The 17,500-nt window shown below is 49.1% G+C and overlaps 1 protein-coding gene across 4 annotated transcripts; it reads left to right on the top strand.

The window, feature by feature from the left end:
• Positions 1-542: 542 nt before the first annotated feature.
• Positions 543-16,755, top strand: LOC125038533. Of its 4 annotated transcripts, XM_047632038.1 has the most exons (6): positions 546-643; positions 1,464-1,508; positions 3,873-4,041; positions 5,114-5,266; positions 12,016-12,348; positions 13,051-16,755. In XM_047632038.1, the coding sequence occupies exons 1-6, from the start codon at positions 561-563 to the stop codon at positions 14,209-14,211; spliced, it is 1,944 nt and encodes a 647-aa protein (XP_047487994.1). In that variant the 5' UTR covers positions 546-560; the 3' UTR covers positions 14,212-16,755. The 4 variants fall into 4 exon arrangements, with proteins under 4 accessions (XP_047487995.1, XP_047487994.1, XP_047487996.1 ...); XM_047632039.1 differs by lacking the exon at positions 1,464-1,508 and having other exon boundaries at positions 543-643; XM_047632040.1 differs by lacking the exon at positions 5,114-5,266.
• The last annotated feature ends 745 nt before the right edge of the window (positions 16,756-17,500 follow it).

Genomic DNA, 17,500 nt, shown 5'->3' with positions numbered 1-17,500 from the left:
GAAGGGAGGAAAATGAGAAAGGAAGTGAGGAAGGGAAAGGAGGAAGGAAGTGAGGAAAAGGAGGAAGGGAGTGAGGAAAAGGAGGAAGGAAGGAAGGGAGGGAGGAAAAGGAGGAAGGAAGAGAGAAAGGGAGGGAGGAAAAGGAGGAAGGAAGAGAGAGAGGGAGGGAGGGAAAGGAGTAAGGAAGGGAGGAAGGGAGAGAGGGAAAGAAGGAAAAGAGGAAGGGAGGGAGGGAAAGGGCGTAGGAAGGGGATGGAAGTAAAGAGGTAGGGGAAGGAGAAGCGAAGGTGACAAGATAAAATCGGGGGAGGAAAGATAGGAAAAGGCTCCTTCCTTCTCGTTAATTGAAATGTGATTCACCTAAAAACGTTTTTTTTTTTTTTTTTTTTTTTTTTTTTTTATCGGTACAAAAATTTGACGTCACAAACAAAACGACGTCACTTTTCATGATGATTTCATTTGTCTTCTTTGTCTTCCTTTCCCCCCTATTTATTCAAGCCATGTGTGTTTTAATATCATTCATTTCTTCCTTTTTTCAGGCCAACTCCATCTTCCTGACGATGTCTCTGTTCATCATGTGTCGCCACGCCAACCTCTCGGCCTCCGTCAAGAACAAGGAACACACTAAGTTGGCCTCCGTCAGGTAGGTGTTGGAGAAGGAGGAGGAAGAAGGAGGAAGGAGGAGGAAGAAAGGGAGGAGAAGGAAGAGAGGGGAAGGAATACGAATGTAAGGGAGGGCGGTGAAATTAAGAGGGAAAAGAATGCTTGTAAGGGAAAGAAATAGAGAGAATGTATGCAAAGAAGAGAGGGAATAAGGAAGAAGATCAAAAGCTGTAAAAGAAACAGCCTATTTTTTAATCCTAAAAATGCCTTCTGAGAGAGTGTAGTTTCAGAGTGCAAGTAGTAGGCCTAAGACCTTCTATTTTGAACCCCCCTGTAGGCTGTTTATGTAGCCGGCCTAACAAGTAGTAGCAGTAGAAACTAAGCAGACCCCTTTGGTAGTCCCTAAAAGATAACAACAATAACAGCAATAACAGAAACTAACATCTTCCCGTAGTGATTTCTTAGGTGCATCACTTCTAGAAGTAGTCCTGCAATCACCTTATTGTTTTCATTATTTTACGTTTGTTTTGTTTTTTTCTTCATTTCTGATGGACTAACAGTAACGTATTAGCGAGTAAGTGCAACACAGTGTGGTGGGTTAGAGCCGCGCCCGGCAGTGGGCAAGGGTGGGCGGCTCCTTCACATACTAACCTCGTGTTTACCTCCGTCTCGACCCACCACCACATCGCACCCACCGTGGGCCCCGCTGACTCTCCTGGTCTCCATCTTTCTGCTGTTCCTGCTCTCGCTGCCGCTGTGCCTGTCCCTGCTGCCGCGGTGGCCGATGCTGTCTGCCATGGTGGTTGTGTCGGTGTTGTTACTCGTAATGGTGTTGATGGTGGTGATGATGATGATGGTAGTGGTGGAGAGGAGAGTGCGCTGCTCGACAAAATGCAGGCTCATGTGTAAGAAATTTTCGTACATTTTTTTTTTTTTCATTTTGTATAGATCCTCGCGTGACCACGTGACTCTAGAATTGGCCTCCTGTGCCTTGTGTCTCGCGAAAAATCCGATTTGTTATTATTTAAAGTTGATTAATTTAAAAATGATGGTGACAATGCCCCAACAATAGAGAAAAAACAACCTGTACATTCAGACCATCTGTTTAAGCCGTGAGACAGACTGGGGTTCGAGACACAGGGCGGAAGGCAGATTGTAGGCGAGGCGTGGCGTGAAGGAAGCACCGTCTTGAGAGAGTCGCACTCGCCTTCTGCAGGAGTTGCGGCGGAGGAGGAGGAGGAGGAGGAGGCAGTGGTGGTGGAGGGCTTGTTTATCCTGCCTTGCTTGGCCTTTTTTTCTCTCCTGTTGTTTTTTTTTCATGTTTTTTTTTTTTTTCATCTTCCTGTTCTTATCTCATCTTCATCTTTTTTCCCCTCTAATTCTCGCGTGCATGGGCGGTTTCGGTCTCGCTTCTCCTCGTTAGGTTCAGAACCTTGACGCTTTGCACCTCCTTGATGGCACTAACTAACACGTAGAGCTTGTTTGTTTGTTTGGTGAGTCACGTGGCACTAGTACTGCTACTACTACTACTACCAACTACTACTACTACTACTACTACTACTACTATTCAGGGGCTTCGGGTTCCTCTTCTGGCGCCGGAGGAAGGGGAAACGATCGCTTTCTGACGAGAGGATCGCCAAGAAAAGAGAGACAAACTGAGACAGAGGCAAACGACGAAGAGACAGTGGATAGGCGTCCGTGTGTGTATGAGACAAAGCAAATGATAAATAAATAAATAAGATAAGGAAGGGAGGGATGCAGCTGTTATTCATCATTTTGGTAGATATTTTCGGCAATTCGTAATTCACGTTGAGATATAAGAATTGCTGATGACAGGCTATTTGCATTTATACCTTATTCTAGGGGGTATCGCTGTAATTGAGAGCATTTGTGTGTGCGTGCGCTTGTGTGCGTGTGTGCGTGTGCGTGCGTGACTTTGAAGCGTAAATGACCAGACCCTAAAAGACAAGGACAGAGAGAGCGAGAGAGCGAGAGAGCGAGAGCGAGCGCAAAGTACTTCTAAAGACTTGATTGGAGCACCACCTTTTCTTTCGCGAGGAGAAGACCAGGTGGGGCCGTCCGTAGTTCCTCGAGTGGGAGAGGATTTCTAGGCTTATGTGTGTATTAGAAGTGTAGATAAAAAAAAAAGAATGCTGAAAAGAGAAGAGTGAAGAATGGGTGTCTGTGTCAAGGTCAGAGAAATGATGATATTTTTTTATTAAAAAGAAAAATCAATGTGAAAGAGGGAAAGGGTTTGACACGTGGCACTGCCCCGACACAGCATGGCAGTGATACTGGATGGGGCACTGGCTGGCAGACCGAAGGAGGTTCAAAGTCACGAGACTGCATTATGTTGCAAAATTGCAGGTTGCTTGTTGACACCTGTAGTGCACAGAGGAGAGCATGACTGGATTTTTGAGCCGAAAGGCAACAGGTTCTTGAATAGTTTGAATTACCAGATATGCACTTGAGGAAAATACATACACACGCACACACACACGCACACACACACACACACGCTCGCGCGCGCGCACACACACACACACACACACACACACACACACACACACACACACACACACACACACACACACACACACACACACACACACACACACTCTCTCTCTCTCTCACTCTCACTCTCACTCTCACTCTCACTGTCACACACACAGTCAGTCAATCAATCAAATATTTATCTTTGCGTGTGATGTTATTTAGACTGACCTTGTATTTATAAGCCTGTGTTGTTTTTCCTCGACATTAATACCAAGAGCTTTGTATATATTATACGTTTTTTGTGTGTCTTTGTAGAATGTTTTTGTTGATTCAAGTGCAAAAACAATATTTTGTTTATATGTTTTTTTATATAAAGCAAAATCTGACCTTGCGCAGATTATTCCGATTAATTGATTCGAATTCCGTGTAATTGTTTGATCCCCCCCCCCCCCCTTCCCTCCCCTGTGACAATACGTATGGCTTTAACAGACAGGTATATTTCCATATTTCGTATTTCTCCTTTTAGTCTCTGTTATCTCTAACTCCCCTTGCCCCGCCCACATACCCTTTGTTTCCCCTCCCCCCCTTGCCCCAACCCCTTCCTCCTCTCCTCCCCATTCCCCCATCCTTTTCCCTCGTGTCCGTCTCCTTCCCTTCTCCAATCCCCATTCCCCTTCTCATCCCCATCCCCCTCTCCAATCCCTCTCTCTCCCCAATCATAAAGCTAATCCTTCTTCTCTTTCTCTCCCTCCCTCCGTCCGCGCCTTCTGCAGGAGCTGGGTCCGAGGCGCCGTCGTGCTGATGTTCCTGCTGGGGCTGACGTGGACCTTCGGCCTCCTCTACCTCAACCAGGCGTCCGTCGTGATGGCCTACGTGTTCACCGTCCTGAACTCGCTGCAGGGCTTGTTCATCTTCATCTTCCACTGCGTCCAGAACGACAAGGTAAGGGGGACAGAGGGCACTGGTTGGGGTCTTGGGTATTTGTTCTCTTTTGTTGTTATTTTTTTTTTTTTTTTTTTTTTTTTTTTTTTTTTAGTGTTTTATTTATTATTATTTTTTTGTGTTATTTTGGTCAAGGTGTGATTGGATGTCCTGTGTTGTGTGCGTGGTCTATATATTTTTGTCTTTCGTCCTCTCTCTATCTTTATCTATTTGTCTATCTGTCTCTTTCTCTCTCTTTCTCTCTCTCTCCTCTTTTCTCTTCTCTTCTCTCTCTCCCTCTCCTCTCCCTCTCTCTTATTCTTTTTCTCTTCTGTTGCTTTTCTCTCTCTCTCTCTCTCTCTCTCTCTCTCTCTCTCTCTCTCTCTCTCTCTCTCTCTCTCTCTCTCTCTCTCTCTCTCTCTCTCTCTCTCTCTCTCTCTCTCTCTTTCATTATCTTTCTCCCCCTCACCTTCTCTCCTTTCTCTCTCCCTCATGTGCAAAGAGTGTGAATGGGGCCTTTATAGTTTGTATTATTTGCGTTGTATTATATAGCCCTTGTTTTTCACACTTTGCATACTATTAATCAATTATGGTTATGGATGTCCTCACAGTATTATAAAACTAATAATTTTACTAAATGTAATTTGCTGTAGATACGATTTTGCTATGTTATATCATTAACCCTCCCTTGGTTACGGTTAATTTGTTTAGTCTATTTTTGTTTACTAATTTTTGGAGTAATATATTTCTGTTAACGATTTGATTTTGTTTTTGTTTATTTCATTAGTTAATCTCTTGTGTATAAAGTAGCCTGAATGTTTATCTCCTTAGACAAAGCAGTGCCCTTGTGTAGATATCACCAACGCAGAGCTTGTGCCGCGCGCTGGCCCGGCATGGGCTGCGGCCGCGGCCCTCGTAGTGTACAGTCGTACCTCTGGGGGCCTGGGCGCACGCAGTCCTTGCCGGGCGGCAGGGCGGTGCCTGCGTGCCCCCGCCTTGAAGGCACGCCGCATGTGTAGGGTGCCCTTCAAGGAGGGTACGCGCGTGTGAAGCTGTGCCAGGTGGATACATAGTGTGTGTCTGTCCTCTGTAGGTGAAGAAGGAGTTACGTAGGGCGGGTCGCCGACACCCCTGGCTGCGGGCGTGCCTGTGCGCCGCCCACGACCGCTCGCAGACCGGCAAGGACGCCCGCACCTCCCACAATGCCGCCTCCCACTCACAGTCGAACTCGCACTCCTCGCATACAGTGGGTAGCTCCTCCCACGACGCCCTTGCTTGCCACCCCGCCCCGCCCGCCACCCCGCCCCTGCCCCCCGCCCCCCTCGCACACCACCTCCCGCTTCCCGCCAACCTGACCCACCTGGCCGCCCACCACCTGTCCCAGGCCCACCCGACCATCGTGGACGAGTCGGGCTCCCCCGTCGGGGCGCTGAGCGTGGCCTTCAGCCTGCCGGCGCTCCCGCCCTCGACGCCCTCGGCGGCCGAGCCCGCCTCGCCCTCGCCCACTGCCCCGCCCGACTACCAGAACGCCCTGCCCTTCCACATCCAGCAGGTCAACGCCGCCCAGATCTACTCCTCCCCGCCCCCCACGCCCACCCTCTCCCAGCTCTACGACACGGCCGGCCCGCCTATCTCCACCGCCGCCCTCCACCACTATATCCAGCCGCGCTCCACGCCCCTGCCCATGGGCCCCCACCTGCGAGCGCAGCAGCAGGCCGTGTCGAGCCTGGCCCTGAGCCCCACCATGCTGCAGGCCGCCCTGTCCTCCCTGCACTCCAGCAACCCCAAGGCGCTCGACCACCACCACTACCACAACCTGCTGCAGCTGCCCCTCTCGGCCGTCCACCTGGCGCCCGACGACTCCAACTACCTCCAGCCCAAGTCCCACTTCGCCTCCAGCGCCCTCGGCGGCGGCCTGCAGCACGAGGGCGGCGGCGCGCCTCCCCACCCCTCCTACCCCCTCAACGCCAAGGGCGGGGGCGGCCACCCACCTCCTCCCATTCCTTCTCCCGACGACCTACCTGACTCGTCCCCCCACCCCTCTCCCCACCCGCCACCCTCCTCCACCGCCACCACCACCACCGCCTCCACCTCCCCCCACCCCCCCAGCACTCCCAAGAGTAACCCTCCCCCCACCAAACCGGAGAGGCCTCAAAAGAACACCAACAACAGTATGAAAGGTATTTTTTTTTTTTAAACTCACGCCTCAAAAAAGAAAAAAATCCGATTAGAGTCGCACGCACGCTGTCACTCACTCCCAAGACCTCGAGCAAGCACTCTCTCAGTCCAGAAGCGGAGGTCTGCTTTCATAACCGGCGACTGAGGAGTCCCTTTAAGGGCCTGCTGGTCTTAGACGATCACGGTTGCTATTAACGCTTGTGGGTACATCTAGATGTCACTTCTCGTGGTGAACGTGCAAGAGGGTCTGGCGCATGTAGATTTTAATTTGTTTTTTAATTTAATTTAAAAACCTTCATCACTTTAACATGCTATAAACTACAGTTTCTCAATGAACAGGATTTTAAAAACCAGGACCGAGTCAGTCCGGAGACCTGACTGGAAGCTTGGTTTGAGACGGGAGGTGTCCCCGTGGCACGCTGCAGTCTGGTGGCGGGCATCGTAAAACTAGAAGGCATAGCCACGTAGATGTTCTGGTAGATGGAAGTAACTGGTGTAACCTCTCTGATATGTTTCCTTTTTGTTTTGTTTATTTTAATATTAAAAGAGAATCCAGCGTTAGTGTTAACCCGAGATAAGCAAGAAGCCGTGGCGGGTGACGAGCGGAGCCACGGAGCTGACATCCCTAGGCTCTGAAGATGAAGACGGGCGGAGCGCGGGCGTCGAGGCCTCGCTCCCTCCCGGCACCTCGCGGGGATCTGAGACCTCCTTCGGTAGCTTGCACGCACCGAGAAATACCTTCCGGTGGCCAGGGCATGCATGGGGCAGGAGGAGAGATCGGGCGAGGGATCCGACAGCATTTGGGGCTCGAGTCCGTGTTGCTTGAGGTCCCCGACTGCCGAAGGAGGAAGAGCAGAGGAAGCGTTGCATGACGGATGCCACCGGAAGCTTCTTGTGTTATCCTCACCTGATCACATTCAATAGTGGAAGCATGTTGCGTTGGGCTTCGGTTCGTGAACAGCAAACGCATCATCTCTTAAACATGATCCAACATGATGTTTTTCGCATTGACAGGTTCAATTCCCGAACGACTTCTTACTTTTAGAAGGCAAATGCAGACGAGGCAAGGACCGCACGAAGGGAAATAAAACGGGAGAGGAAAGGGTAGGGCTTTATGTTCCTCGATTCCGACGTGGGGACCTTCGATTCGACGTCCCCCTCCAATCATTACTCCTCAGAGACTCGCGTTCCCATTAAAGAACAACTTTGGAGATCACTCAGTTTTAGCAGATTAAAACCCCGTGAATAATGGCTGTCAGTCGGGAGAGGAGAAGGAAGGGAAAGTAGGAGCGGAGGAGGAGGAGGAGGAAAAGTAGAGAAAAAGAGGAAGAAAAAGAGAAAGGGGAGAAAGACAAACAGGAGGACAAGAACACGGACAGGTTTCGCCTTGACAGCAAAAGGCAGAAAGAATGAAGCAGTAGAAGCAGAAATAGCAGGAATGACAGGACTCCCCCCCCCCTTCCCCCTACCCCACCCCTCTCCCTTAGCAGCTCAGTTGGCATTATCGGAACACGAGCTTCATCAAAGGAAGGGGAAATGAATGCGGGACCGTTCATCCGCCTTGCCCGTGCGTTCATTTATGCTGTTATGTTTTGATCTCCGCGGGGAGGGGAAGGGGAAGGGGAAGGGGAAGGGGAAGGGGAGAAGAGAGGAGAGGGAAGGAGAAGGGGAGGGGAGAGTAAAGGGACAGAGAGAGGGGAGGGGAGGATAGTATAGAGAGGAAGGGAAGAGATGAGATGGGTAGGAAACGAAGGGAGGGGAGGGGAGAGGGGATGGGAGGGCCTAGGGTACGGGAGAGGGAATTCATGCCAAATAATTTACACCAGAGGAAATATTTGTTCTTTTTGTTATTTAGGGAATTTCCCCGTCTCCCATCGATGTCAGTTGCAGTTGCATTGATCACTGATTCTCTCTCTCTCTCTCTCTCTCTCTCTCTCTCTCTCTCTCTCTCTCTCTCTCTCTCTCTCTCTCTCTCTCTCTCTCTCTCTCTCTCTCTCTCTCTCTCTTTCTTTCTCTCTCTTTCTTTCTCTTTCTCTTTCTCTTTCTCTTTCTCTTTCTCTCTCTCTCTCTCTCTCTCTCTCTCTCTCTCTCTCTCTCTCTCTCTCTCTCTCTCTCTCTCTCTCTCTCTCTCTCTCTCTCTCTCTCTCTCTCTCTCTCTCCCTCTCTCTCTCTCAACTTTTCTTTTGGGGTACTTCCCTTTTTTACATGCTGGGAAGAACAGAAGAAGGAGAGGGAGATGGGAGCAAAAAAGAAGAAGAAGAAGAAGAAGAAGAAGAAGAAGAAGAAGAAGAAGAAGAAGAAGAAGAAGAAGAAGAAGAAGAAGAAGAAGAAGAAGAAGAAGAAGAAGAAGAAGAAGAAGAAGAAGAAGAAGCAGCTAATGAGAATACTATATGACGTCATATGGTATCTTCGCGTTGCGTATCTTGATATTGCAATCAAGGTCGGATCCCAGATTAATGTTGACTTGTGAAATGATTAAGTAGCGTTTTATCGCGACCGAATCGGATGAGTTATCGAATGGGATCGGATTATTATTATTTTTTTTTCCTTTTTCTTTTTTTTAGTTTCTTTTTCTTATTTTTTAAGATGGTGATCGGCGTCGGAGCGATTTCCTCGAAATCTTCTCTCGTCCGTTGCGATTGTCTCGAGCGATGGTCAATAAAGGAAAAAGAATATAGAAAGGAGAAGAAAAGGAAACGCATGAAAAAACTCACTCCCTCTCTCCCCTACCCCCCCCCCCCCCCCTTTGCCTCGTCCCCTTCCTCCCCTTTCCTCTTCCTCCTGCTTCTCCTCCCTCGCTTTCTTCTTTGTCCCTTTCCCCATTCACCCATTCCTTCGCCCTTCTCCCCCTCCCCTCTCCCTCTCCCCTCTCCCCCTCCCCCTCCACTCTCTCCCTCTCTTCACCCCCTCCCCTCTCCTCCTCCCCTCTCCCTTTCTCCCTCCCCTCTCTCCCTCCCCTCTCCACCTGTACCCCCCCCTCCTCTTACACCCCCCCTCCCCCCGCGATTCCCTTCTCCTTTCTAAAAAAAAAAAAAACTCTTGGTGTAATAGAAAATGATCAGACTGGATAGGAGAGGGGATAGGAGAAGGGAAGGAAGCGAGATTAGAGGGGGAAGAGGGGGGGGGGGGAAGGATGATGAGGGGAGAGGGAGAAGACAGATGAGAGGGGGGGGGGATAGATGGAGGAGAGAAAGAAGGGTAGAGGGAAGGATGAAAGGGGGAGAGAGAGGAAGAGAGAGAGAGGGTGAGGGATAGGAGGAAAGAAAAGAGGGGGCAAGAGAGGGAAGGGAAGAAAAAATAGGAGGACGGGGGGAAGAGGAAGGCCACCTCCCCCCCTCCCCTCTAGTCCACCTACCCTCCCCAGCCGTCCAGCATATCCCTCCCCCCCCCCCCTATTCTCTCTGAGCGTAATTCCAGCAGCGTAAGTTACTGTCATGTTTAGCTTAGTCGGAATATAGATATGAAAATGAGTTATTGATCAGCGACTCGCCCGGAGGAACTTTGGAGGGCATGAGGAGGGGAGGGGAGGGGAGGGGGAAGGGGGAGGGGTAGATATGGGTGGTTGGGGTAGGGGGGGGAGGAGAGGGTGAAAAAAGGGGGCCGGGGAGGGGGGCAGCCAGGGGAGGAGGGGATGACGGCATACATGGTAAATGGTGGGGGGGAAGGAGGTGGAGGAAGTTGGAAGGTGGGGGGAGGAAGTTGGAAGGTGGGGGGAGGATAAGGAAGAGGATAAGGAGGGATGATAAACTGGGAGGGGAGTTATGGAGAGATGGCATGCTCTGTGCGCACGGGTGGGGGGGGGGTAACCGCGGGAGGGGTGGAGTATTAAAATTATAATGTATTTGTTTTATTTATTTTACTTATTCTCAATCTATTTGTTTATTGATTCATTCCTTTGTTTATTTGTTATTTTTGTTTGAGGGAAAAAAAACCTAAGTCAAGGACGAGGGGAGGGGGTGGGGGGGGAGGAATGAGGATCCGGAAGGTCTTTTATATAAAGCGGCCGACGTCTCGAGATTTAGACAAACGAGGGCGTTCAAACAGAGTGCAATTAGGGTCAGCCCTAATGATAATGGACCCAGGTGGAATCGTCGCGCCAACACACCTGCTCCCCCCACCCCGCCCCCACCCCTGCCTGCCCCCCCCCTCCTTCCCCCCCATCTCATCCCACCGTTTTATCTCTTCCACCCCTCCTACCGCCTCCCTCTTCGCCCACCCTCTCTCCCTGCCCCCTTGCTCCTCTCTCCCATCACTCCTTCTCTCCCTCCCTATCCCCTGCCCTCTTCCCCCAACTCCTTCCCCTCCTCCCCTTCTTCCTCCTTCCCCTCCTCCCCTTCTTCCTCCTTCCCCTCCTCCCCTTCCTCCTCCTTCCCCCACCTCCCCTCCCTCCTCCTTCCCCCTCTACCCTCCTTCCCTACCTTCCCTTCCTTCCCTTCCTTCCCTTCCTTCCCTTCCTTCCTCCCCCTTTCCCCCTCCCCAACACGCCCCCTTCCTCCCCCCTCCCCCCGCGGTAATTTTCCCGCTCGCGACCGGAGAGAAACTTAATGTTGCGGCGTAATGCTGATTGCCGGCGGGATGTGATCTCCACCTTGATTCGGAGGCAGCGCCCTTTTCTTCTTCCTCGCCCCTCTCCTTATTCTCGTTTCTTTGTTTTTTTCTTATTTCTATTCGTCTGATTCTCCGTCTTCTTTTCCCTTTCTTTTCTTCTTCTTCTTCTTCCTCTTCTTCGTCTTCTTCTTCTGCTTCTTTTTCTTTCTTTTTTTCTTTTTCTACCTCTTCCTTTTTTTCCCCTCTTCTCCATGTTTATCATCCATATGTTTCTTCTTGTATCTCCTTCGATCCTCCTCCACCTCCTCACCTCCTTTTCTCTTTCGCTCCATTTCCTTGGCTTTACCGAAATAAAGCCAGTCCCTGAAAAAACACGAAATGGAAAAGAGAAAGAAAACGGCCTCCGCTCCAGCCATTATGACGTCCAGTACGAAAGGCATTTGGCTACCTTATAACGAACGAAATCTGTCACGTGGTTAAAGAAAACGGTAACCTGCTTGCCTGCCTGTCTGCCTGTCATGAGAGAGTCGTAGCAGTGCCATGGGTACCATAGCAATGCCACGAGGTGCCGTATAACAGCGCCTGGCATCACATCCGGTGTGGGATGTTTAACTTGCACTAGCGGGGCAACTGGGCCTCTGGGCATCGGGGCCTCTGGGCATCGGGGCATGGCTGGTCTCTCTGAATAACACCCTCCTTGATGGCAACACCACCACCACCTTCCATCCTTAATCCTTTTCTGATTAACCCTTTGGGCTCTGGTGACTCCCTTCCTGGCAGTGCAAACAAACAAACAAATCCTCCCTTTTGTGTTTTTGTTTGAGTAGTTACTTTTTAAAATTATGTTTAGTTTAGTTTTTTATCTCTTTTTTCTTGTTTTTTTGGTTATACTAACGTCAAGGGTGTAAGTGACTAGTTTACTGTAGAATTTTTTCTTTAGTTTAATAGATTCACACCGAATTTTGATATATCATGGAAATACACGATGTTGTAGATCGTTGCATTTTATTTCAGTTAAGTTATATATATATATATATATATATATATATATATATATATATATATATACCTATATATATATATATATATATATATATATATATATATAATCAATGAATCTCACATAATAGCAGTTAGAGTTAGAGAGAGAGTTAAAGAGAAAGAGTTAGAGAGCTCGCGCCTGGGGGCCGCTAGGAGCCAGGACCAAGCCTACCGCCGCCGCCGCAGCTGGTGTGACTAACGAGGTTCCTCCTGCCGTGTCTCCCTCAGCTGGTCCCTCGCCTGACGTCCGGCCGCTGGACTCGGGGGGGAAGCAAGAACAGCACCACCACCTCCTCCTCGCAGGCCGGGGGGGGAATGCCCCACCTGCCTGCGGGGGCGTCGGGGACAGCAGCGGGGGGAGCGGGAATGGGAATGGGGGCGGGCCCGGTGCGGGCGGGGTCGCTGTCCAGGGCCTCCCTCTCCAGGGGGTCGCTGGGCAGGGGGTCCCTCTCCCGGGCCTCGCTCTCCCGCACCCCCCAGAGGAACAGCAGCAGCCGCTCGGCTCGCCTCCACCACCACAACCTGCACACCCGCACCGCAGCGCTCGACCACGAAGATGAGGTTACTGTCGCCGCCGCATGACTCTTGCTGCTCCGCTTGCGGCTCCGCTTGCGGCTCCTGCTGGCTCCTGTTGGCCTCAGGAGGACTGCGCATGACTTGTCTTTTTCTTTTTAGAGATTGCTTTTTCCGAGGCTTAGACTGCTCTTGTTTGAGGCTCCAAGCACCGCCTGGTCGCCGCCCTGCGAGTCCGTCCCTTCAGGAGGGAGATCCGTAGTCTTTGCGCATGAGTCGAGGCGTAGTTCACTTAAAAGATCAGGAAGCCAAAGAATCTGATTCACTTGCCGGTTCCAAAGAACACTGTTAGCACCGCCGTTTGTGCATGGCGCGTGACTGCCATAGGAACGCTCTCAGCATCTATTTTCTAGCGTATCGCATGGTTTTACTTTTGCATGACTAGGTTCACTTTGAGTTCAACTAATGCATGTTTTATCATTTACTAGATAAGGTTTTAGATGTATCTTTTGTGCATGAGGAGTAATATGTGTAGATTGTTAAGGCATAGTCTGTGCATGATATGTGTATCTCGATTCATGAATATGTATTAGCACAAGTAAAGCATTGTTAGCACAGATTTTTATTTTAAAAGAACAAAATGTTCAGATGCAAAGAGATAGAAAGTTGAAGAGATTGCAAGTATAACGTAAGTCTGTTATTAAAAGTCTCTCCTTCCCACACCGCCCTGACGCCCTCTTTCTCCCGCAGAAGTACTCGTTTAAGTCGTGCGGCCGAGACAGCGGCCACGGCGGCTCCGAGCAGGAGGACTCGCCGCGCGCCGGCCCCGCCGCCAAGCTGGCCGCCCTGCGCCTCAACAACAACGTGGCGCCGCACCTGCCGCCCGACCACCTGATCAACCCCTTCACCACGGCCGCAGGCGCTGCCGCAGCCGCAGCCGCCGTCGGCCACGACCAGCCGTCGCCCGGCCCCGAGGCCCTGCTGCCCGACTACCGCCTGGGCGGTGAGGCGCCCACACTGCGCCTGCCGTCGTCGGGCGCCGGGCCCCGCGGGCACCGCACGCACTCGCCCTGGAACCACACCTACACGGAGATCCCTGACGGCGCCGTGGCGGCCGGCGTGCGCGGCGCAGGTGGCGATGGCGGCAGCGACCCCGTCTACGAGGAGATCGAGCGCGAGGGTCGCTCCGAACTGCAGGTCAGCGACCTGAGCGACGAGGACGGGCGGCGCCACAGCTCGGACATCTCGCGCCAGTCGTCGCGCTCTTACGGCGACCACCGCCCCCTGCTGCCCTACACCCTGCCGGACCGCCATTCGGGCCCCCACCACCACCAGCCCCTGCCGCAGTACGACCCGCGCCTCAAGGCTCGCCCCCGCCACCCCGACGGCCTCGACGACTCGCACACGCTGCCCGGCGGCCGTCTGGGCCCGCACCTGGGCGGCCACATGGACCACACCGTGGTGAGCCCGGGCCACATCCTGCCCATGTCGCATCCCGCCGTGACCTCCGCCCACGCCCTGCCCCCCGGCAACGGCCACATCAGCGGCCACATCAGCGGCCACCAGTATCTGGAGGCGGCGGCGGCACCCGGCGGCCAGCGCCTGGCGGACGGCGAGCGGGACATGCTGGACGCGATGGCGCAGTACAGCCCAGCGGTGCTGTCGGCGCTGGGGCAGGCGCTGCCCGTGGTGCACCCGCTGAGCGAGCCCAACCTGCGCAACTGGGAGGCGGCCCAGCGGCACCGCGACCTGCAGCAGCTGCAGCAACTGGGCGAGATGACGGTGGCGGTGCTGAGCGGCGAGCAGGTGGTGTGCAAGCTGAAGCCGCCGCTGGCGCCCATCCACGAGAACGCGGGCGCGACGACGCAGGTGGAGCGCCACCCGCAGCCGCCCACCTACAGCCACTGTTAAGATCCGTGTACAGTCCTAGTTGTGTACATACGTGTATAGTGCTTTAAACCCATTAAAGGCCTTTACGCTTTATGAATGTAGGTATGCGAGTGTGCGAAAAAGTGTAAAGTAAACTCACGATAATCATTAATCTCTGTTCTTTAGACGCTGACGACGCAAAGGAAACGAAAAACTGGACCGACGGCGAGTCTTTCGCAAAGTGAACATGATGAACAAGTGACTCACTGACTCGGTTTTCCCTCGCGAGGAAAGAGAGGATTGCCGGTTGGCTGTCATCCTAGTCAGGTCGCAAGCAGGAGGAGGAACACGCTGCTGTGTGTCCATCCTTCGAGGCGAATTCCTATCGAAATGCCAAAATCAAAGGTGGCCCTGCTTCCTTCCTTAAGTGTGAACTTAAAAACATTTCACGGGAGACAGTACTTGTGTTAGAGAAAAACTGAGATAGAAAAAATAAGTTTTTTTTAAGGGGACACAGAAAGCGAGACTTTCAGAAAGTCGAATTCAGACGAAAAACAAAACGAAAAAAAAAACACGATGGGGAATAAATGATGACGGTGGTTTGGATGTGAAATTACACGAGTATTTTTTGCTTGCATTTCTTTCCATTAACTCTCGGCACTCAAGCTCCTCCTGCTGTGACCATCGCCAGGCACGCTGCTGCCCGGACCCCGCTCGCTGACTGAAGCAACAGCAGCAGCAGCTCCGACGTGTGTGAACTTATTTATTGCACAATTTCTTTGGATGATGATGATGGTGACTGATGATGACGGTGGCGATGATGATAAAAAAAAAATATTCCCATAAAAAAAACGGCAAAAATACTTTGTAGATAGTCACATTAAGGACACATAATGAATCTAAGGAGAATTCTGTTTTTTGTGACCATTGGAACCAATCTATGGAGTGTTTCCTTCAAGCATTACAGGATATCAGATGCGGCTTAAGAGGCCTTTCTTTGCATTTTATTTGCATATTTTTTGTTCTTTTTTGTCTGCTTTGTTTCAGGAAGTTCTTCGTAGGATCAAGTAACCCAAGTTCAGATTTAGGAAGCTCTATTTGATCGACGATTTAAATGAAATAAAAATAGAAAAAAAAGTAAGAGAGTGGATCGTCTAGGCTCACAACAAGAGGAACCCAGCGAGAACGTCCCTTGTAGAAAGACAATGTAGATAATGCTAAAATGGTTGTACAGTAGAGTGAGGAGAAGAATCTGAGAGAGAGAGAGAGAGAGAGAGAGAGAGAGAGAGAGAGAGAGAGAGAGAGAGAGAGAGAGAGAGAGAGAGAGAGAGAGAGAGAGAGAGAGAGAGAGAGAGAGAGAGAGAGAGAGAGAGAGAGAGAGAGAGAGAACGTGCGTGCGTGCGTTCGTGAAGGACTTCGTAAGTGATTGAGTGTGAGATAGTAAGAGAGAGAGAATAACTTGATGTTGAATTCCTCAGCATCTGAGTTTGAAAAAATAAAACAAATGGACAATTTAAGCATGACGATAACCTCGAAAGCAACCATCTTTAAAAAAAGAAAGAAATTCTAACATAAGTTTTGTACTTGTATGAGGGAAAAACTAAAGAGAAAATGTTTGATTCTTGTGACAGACATTGACTCTGTTCAGTACAGGGCGCTGGGGTCCCTCGCCATTCCACAGAGGGAGGAGGGCCGCGGTAGACCCCTCCCCCCCCCCTTGTTGATCATTATTATGTAATACAGCTTCCTCTTGTTTGTGCGTTTTTCTTCCATAGATGTTTCAATTCTCATTCATTCTAACATTGTTATTATTGACAGATATAATTCTTTGTGTGTAAGATGTCACGAAGATAAATGTCTTTTTTTAAATGATTTTGTTTTTCTTTGTTACAACTCTTTTCTTCTTCTTTTTTTCATTTTTCTATCTCTTTTAATATCATTATGGCTGATTCGTCTAACTTTGGAGAGACACTTAACACACGCACCAAGATTTTTTTTTTTTTTTTTTGTAATGTCTTTACCAGTTTGTTGTGAGAAACGCATTAAATTTGTCTCTGTTTTGTTATCGTTCACGTTTATTTTAATTTTTTTTTTTTTTATGTCATTATCTTGGCCGCATTTTAACGCTCTTGACACTCTTTAGCTTTTATTGTTTGTAACTTGTTTTAAACTTGATATTTTTGTACCCGGAAAAAATACACATATAAGAATACGTTTTTTATCAAAAATTCACAATTGAAATGAACGACTAGTATCATTTGATCGCATTTTATATTCGGCGCGACACTTTCCACAAATCATTTGGGGATTAACTTTCCTATTTATTCAGTAACCTGTACGGCAAAACTCGGATCGCGAGTCTTTTAATAAGAGTGTCAGACATGTTGGCTCATCATAAAATCTCTAATAAAAATACTAAAAAACTTCAACTAACTTATATTTCTGTGCCTCTCTCCCATGTGTAGTCATTGTATAGAATCAGCTCTGTTTTGTAATATTTTGTATGTAAACTGTGATACATGTATTAAATGAAACAAGAATCTATCGCCAAATTGATATCAAATAAATTATTGTGAAAAAAAAAAATAGGTGTGGCTCTTTATCCTTTTGATATAATGTTTTTAGGTTGGGTTTTTGCCGATGATGTTGGTATTGAGAAGGATGTTATCCCACTCGTGTTAATTTTATGATTGAGTATCAATATGATGGCAATGATAACGATCATATCTATCATTCATTTATTTTTGTGATTAATTTACCGAGTATGAGAAGTGTATATAAGATCTCTCTCGGGTTAATGGTCGAACCTATCAACCTGTTCATAAATATTTCAGAGAGGCCTAAGTCCTGCAGTGGAATTATAGGCTGTGGAATATTAATGATGGTGATATAGTATGAATAAATGAATATAAATGTGTGTGATATATAATATTGCCACTGACAGTTCATTCCAGTTCATTCCCAAGTACACAAGGATTCAGAACACTTTTTTTATCATTTGTGTTCCCAGACAGGGACTAATTAGCATCCAAAGTTTTAAGATTCCTGTAAATAGAATTTTGCCAGTTATTTTTTTCATTGTATATATCTTTATCATCTTAGTTCTTGGTTTTAGTTCAGTTTATCAGCATATTGTTTGTTTTATTTTTTACTGGCTTGTCATGGAGATCATTTGATATAGAATATAAATTCTAGCCTGTGTGTTACTAAATAAAAGTTAAGAAAGAAAAAGAGAGAAACTGACAGACGAGGGGGGGAGGAAAATAAACATCATCAAGAAAGAAAGAAAGGAGGGAGAGAGATTATATATATATGTATATATATATATATA

This window comes from Penaeus chinensis, chromosome 25, assembly GCF_019202785.1.
Source record: "Penaeus chinensis breed Huanghai No. 1 chromosome 25, ASM1920278v2, whole genome shotgun sequence".
In the NCBI taxonomy this organism is placed as follows: Eukaryota; Metazoa; Arthropoda; class Malacostraca; order Decapoda; family Penaeidae; genus Penaeus; species Penaeus chinensis.
The sequence above is the reverse complement of the archived record's forward strand: the minus strand, read 5'-3'. Positions and strand labels throughout refer to the sequence as shown.

Coding starts and splice junctions, on each gene's coding strand:
- LOC125038533 (XM_047632038.1), top strand. CDS start 561: ATGTCTCTGTTCATCATGTGTCGCCACGCCAACCTCTCGGCCTCCGTC. Junction 5,267..12,015: donor ACTCGCACTCCTCGCATACA/GTGGGTAGCTCC, acceptor TGTCTCCCTCAG/CTGGTCCCTCGCCTGACGTC. Junction 12,349..13,050: donor CGCTCGACCACGAAGATGAG/GTTACTGTCGCC, acceptor TTTCTCCCGCAG/AAGTACTCGTTTAAGTCGTG.